This window comes from Cebus imitator, unplaced genomic scaffold (genome assembly GCF_001604975.1).
Source record: "Cebus imitator isolate Cc_AM_T3 unplaced genomic scaffold, Cebus_imitator-1.0 Scaffold124, whole genome shotgun sequence".
NCBI classification, from domain to species: Eukaryota; Metazoa; Chordata; class Mammalia; order Primates; family Cebidae; genus Cebus; species Cebus imitator.
The window spans coordinates 611,304-615,768 of NW_016107439.1; the positions used below are offsets into that span (position 1 = coordinate 611,304).

A 4,465-nucleotide genomic window follows, 5' to 3' on the forward strand; every position below is an offset into this window, starting at 1 on the left:
TCTTGGCTCACCGCAACCTCCGCCTCCTGGGTTCAGGCAATTCTCCTGCCTCAGCCTCCTGAGTAGCTGGGATTACAGGCACGCACCACCATGCCCAGCTAATTTTTTGTATTTTCTTAGTAGAGACGGAGGAGGTTTGTTTTAATGATAGGTTTTATTTGCTTCTCTGATCCTCCTCCCAGATGCTTACACTCTTGAATGTACACTAAGGCTTAACTAGATATTTTAGACACTTTCATGACGTTTTATGCTGCTTTCATAAACCCCTCTGTATGAAAATGAAGCCTGTTGTATAATAGCATTAACTCTATGGAAAATGTTCAGAGTAAAGTCATTTCAGCGCAAAAGATGTGGGCATTAAGCACCATGATGTTGTGTAAAGACTTGATACTTCTGTTAACTAGCTGGGTAACTTTGGATAGCAAGTTTGTTTATTGTTTATAGACCTTGATTTCCTCCTTAAAGAGTGAGACAGGAGAGAGAGAGAGACAGAGAGACAGAGAGAGACAGATGAGAAAGAGAGAGGAGAGGGAGAGATTTGATTGATTGAGAGATTCCTGATGGGCATTTCCTAAGGTTTGTTCCAACTAATGTTGGTCCTTACAAAAACACTTTATAGTCAAGGAAGACAGGGAAACACTTCATAATGCCTTAGAGAATCTGCACATACATTAGCATACTCTGGGTTTTGAGAAAACTGAAGACACCAATTTAACAAAAAGTACCCCAAATTAATTTAACCACAAACCCTTTTGTTTTTTTGAAATGGAGTCTCGCTTTGTCACTGAGGCTGGTGTGCAGTGGCGCGATCTCTGCTCACTGCAACCTCCGCTTCCCAAGTTCAAGCAGTTCTCTTGCCTCAGCTTCCTTAGTAGCTGGGATTACAGGCATGTGCCACCACGGCCGGCTAATTTTTGTATTTTTAGTAGAGATAGGGTTTCACAATGTCAGCCAGGGTGGTCTCAAACTCTTGACGTCAACTGATCTACTCACCTCAACTTCCCAAAGTACTGAGATTACAGGGGTGAGCCACCATACCTGGCCCAAAACCCATTTTTTTGCTTAATATCTGTTAAAAGGCTTTAGAACTTAAAATCTATAGCACATGTTTTGGCAGTTACTGCACTCAATTACTTCAAACAATGAAGTTATTTTCATTTTGGTTAGTTAAGGTTTAAAAGTAAATGCTTCAAAGATTCTGCACCTGCCAGAGTAGCTAGGAGAAAAAACTCAGGTGTGATTACTTATTGTTATTACCCTCTGTATATCTATTGGGAAGAAGTCAGCAATATGAATTCTTAAGTGTTTGGAAGTTAATTGTATATGGAAAGATTGTAAAATCAGAAGTGGCTGGCTGTAAGTTGGGCACTGTGGAAGATCTGATCGTTGCTTGGGACCTGAAACTGGATTTAAAGAATTAACATTTTCATATTGACATATATGTTATCAAAAAGCCAGAAAAAGAATAGTGTATGTAGACTTAAATGCAAATGATAGCTTTTGGTTAAAAAACAGATTCTTTATAACTAATATGAATTAAAGAAAATATTTTTCTCTTTTCTTTTTAGTGATGCAATATGGGAAAGGTAAATCATGTTACTATAGATTCCTGACTAAAGGGCAACAGTGGATTTGGCTTCAAACTCATTATTATATCACTTATCATCAGTGGAATTCAAGGCCAGAGTTTATTGTTTGTACTCACACTGTAGTAAGGTAATAACTCTTTTAAACAGTTTCTGTATTGTAACATCCTATGACAGTTTTGGCAATTTAAGTTTTATGCGTAACTTGTTAAGGAACTACAAAGTGCTCTTTTCTCAATTTGTAATACATCCTTTCAGTATATTATTACATTTACTTATAAGCATTATATATAAATATAATATAGGAATGATACAGATATATAAGGCTTGACATAAATTTTGTGCCTTACAGCAGAAGTTGTTGCTGTCATTTATGTAGCAGTGTCAGCCATGTAAAAAGAAAACTGTTGGTAGATAAGCATGTACTTCCTTTATTTAGTTTCTCTTAAGTATTGTGTGGTTATGGATCATTTACAGCAGTGCATGAAACTATAAGATACCTAGAAAAATACAAATTAAGACATTACAGGTATATTTAGGTTTGTGTAGCATATAGCAACTGTGCAGTATTTTAAATGAATGACCAAACATTTTTTTTTTCTGTTTGTAGTTATGCAGAAGTTAGGGCTGAAAGACGACGAGAACTTGGCATTGAAGAGTCTCTTCCTGAGGCAGCTGCTGACAAAGTATGTTTCTTATAATTTTTTAAAAATGATTTTTAATTTCTCCCAATGAAAGATAAAACTCAGTAACTAATAGAAGAATTATTTTTCAAACACTTTATTTCCTCACTTATAAGAGGGATGTGATTGTACTTTACTGCTTATTTTTAATTTAATGTTTTAAAATCTCACCTTCCTCTAAAAAGAAAATTGGATGAGAGACATATCTGATCTCAGATTAAAACTACCATTTATTAATTCCCAATGATGTACTAGGCTCTGGCCAGGTTATTAATATGAATTATGAAATGTAATTTATACTTCAGATATTTTTATCTGGTAGGTAATATCCCCATTGTGAAAATACTGAAATTGAGGTTTCAAGAGGGGGAAAAAAATCTCCCCTAAAGACACTGGCTGGGAAACTATAGTCAGAATTTGAACTCTGGTTTCTTTTTTGTAGTATCAGGTCAGAAGTGTAGTGTATTAGTTATCCATAGCTGTGTAACAACTTACTCCAAAACTTAGTGATATAAACAGGACGCTTACTATCTCCTAGGCACAGTTTAGCTGGACCCTCTGCCTCAGGTTCTGTTGTGAGGCTATAATCAAAGGTGTTGGTGGGAGCCACACTCATCTCACAGTTCATCTGAGGTGGAATCTGTTTCCAGCACACTTAGTGGTTGCTGGCACACTTCAGTTCTTCATGGGCATTTGAACTGAGGGCCTTGGTTTCTTGCTGGCGGAAGACTATCCTCAGTTCCTTTCCAGGTGACCTTTTCCATCAGAGCAAGCATGCAAGATGAGCCAGGGAGAGACACTGCCTACAAGATGGAAGTCACAGTCTTTTGTATAACCTAATATCTCATTGCTTTTTTCTGTTTTGTGCATTATAGAAGGAAATCACTAGGTCCAGCCTACATTCAAGGTGGGAGGATTATACAAGGGCATGAATAACTGGAGGCAGGAATTGTGAGCCATGTCAGAAATTTCCCATCACAAGTATTTTTGGACCTACAGAAAATAAGTGGAATGAAAAGAGTCAAAAATCTATATAAAAATTGAATTTACATAGGCAGCACTCCAGGGGACAGTATGGTGGATGTTATTCAGTCCCAACAAATGTTATAAAGTACTTTCTGTATGCCAGGCATGGCTCTGGAGGCTGAGAATACAGTATTGAATAATGCAAACAACTTCCTTACTTTCATGGATCCCACATGAAAGAACTTTTCCAAAGAGGTTTTGTGTGTTTAGATCAGGACATAGTAGGTTTTGGTAAAAGACCTTATTTTCTGAGAAAAGTTCTTAAAATCTAGGGTTCTTTGATTAGGGGGCCATTATGAAAACTGAAGTAGTACAGAGATTAATTATCCTTCTTTTTCCCTCATGCAAAAATTCAATCCTAGTAAATCCTAAATTAGCCCTATTTCCAAAACACACTCCAGCTATGTCTAATTTCCCACTGTGTTTACTGCCAGCATCATGATCCACCTGGGGTTTAGGGACAAGGTCCTCCAGAGATATGGTGGAGAAACTTCAATATGTGGGTGGTTTTAAAATCATGAATCTTGATGGGATCACCAAGAGGATGGGTGTGTCTTGGAGGACTCCAATATTAAGAGGTGAGGGAGACAAGGAAGAATCAACCACAGGGAAGGTAATGGTAAGGAATAAAACCAGGAAGTTACTTAGATAAGAGTATCAGGAGTGAATGATCAGCTTTTTCAGATTCAGCTGAAATAAGTTAAATTTTAGATGAGTGCTGAGAACTGAGCATTGACTTTAACATTTAATTCATTGGTGATCAATAAGACAGATTTTGTGGAGTAGTAGTGTGGGTGAAAACATGATTAGAGTGGGTTTAAAAGAATTTTCCAGGATGGGGAAATTAGGTACAGTGAGTAGGGAGGAGTTTTGCTATCAAGAGAAGAGAAATGGGGCAGTAGTAGGAGGGGAAAGTGGGCTTAAAGGAAGTTTTTGCCCCTTTTTTTTTTTTGAGACGGAGTTTCTCTCTTGTTACCCAGGCTGGAGTGCAATGGCGTGATCTCAGCTCACCACAACCTCCGGCTCCTGGGTTCAGCTAATTCTCCTGCCTCAGCCTCCTGAGTAGCTGGGATTACAGGCACGCGCCACCATGCCCCGCTAATTTTTTGTATTTTTAGTAGAGACGGGGTTTCACCATGTTGACCAGGATGGTCTCGATCTCTTGACCTC

The 4,465-nt window shown here is 38.0% G+C and overlaps 1 protein-coding gene across 6 annotated transcripts in view; it reads left to right on the plus strand.

Moving 5' to 3' along the window:
• Nucleotides 1-4,465, plus strand: part of CLOCK (clock circadian regulator) — a 112,887-nt gene that overhangs the window by 88,146 nt on the left and 20,276 nt on the right. For all 6 annotated transcript variants that reach the window (XM_017540246.2, XM_037742596.1, XM_017540248.2 and 3 more), the window contains 2 exons: nt 1,569-1,716; nt 2,197-2,272. In XM_017540246.2, coding sequence (XP_017395735.1) covers nt 1,569-1,716; nt 2,197-2,272 — 224 coding nt within the window. The remainder of the gene's footprint in view (nt 1-1,568; nt 1,717-2,196; nt 2,273-4,465) is intronic.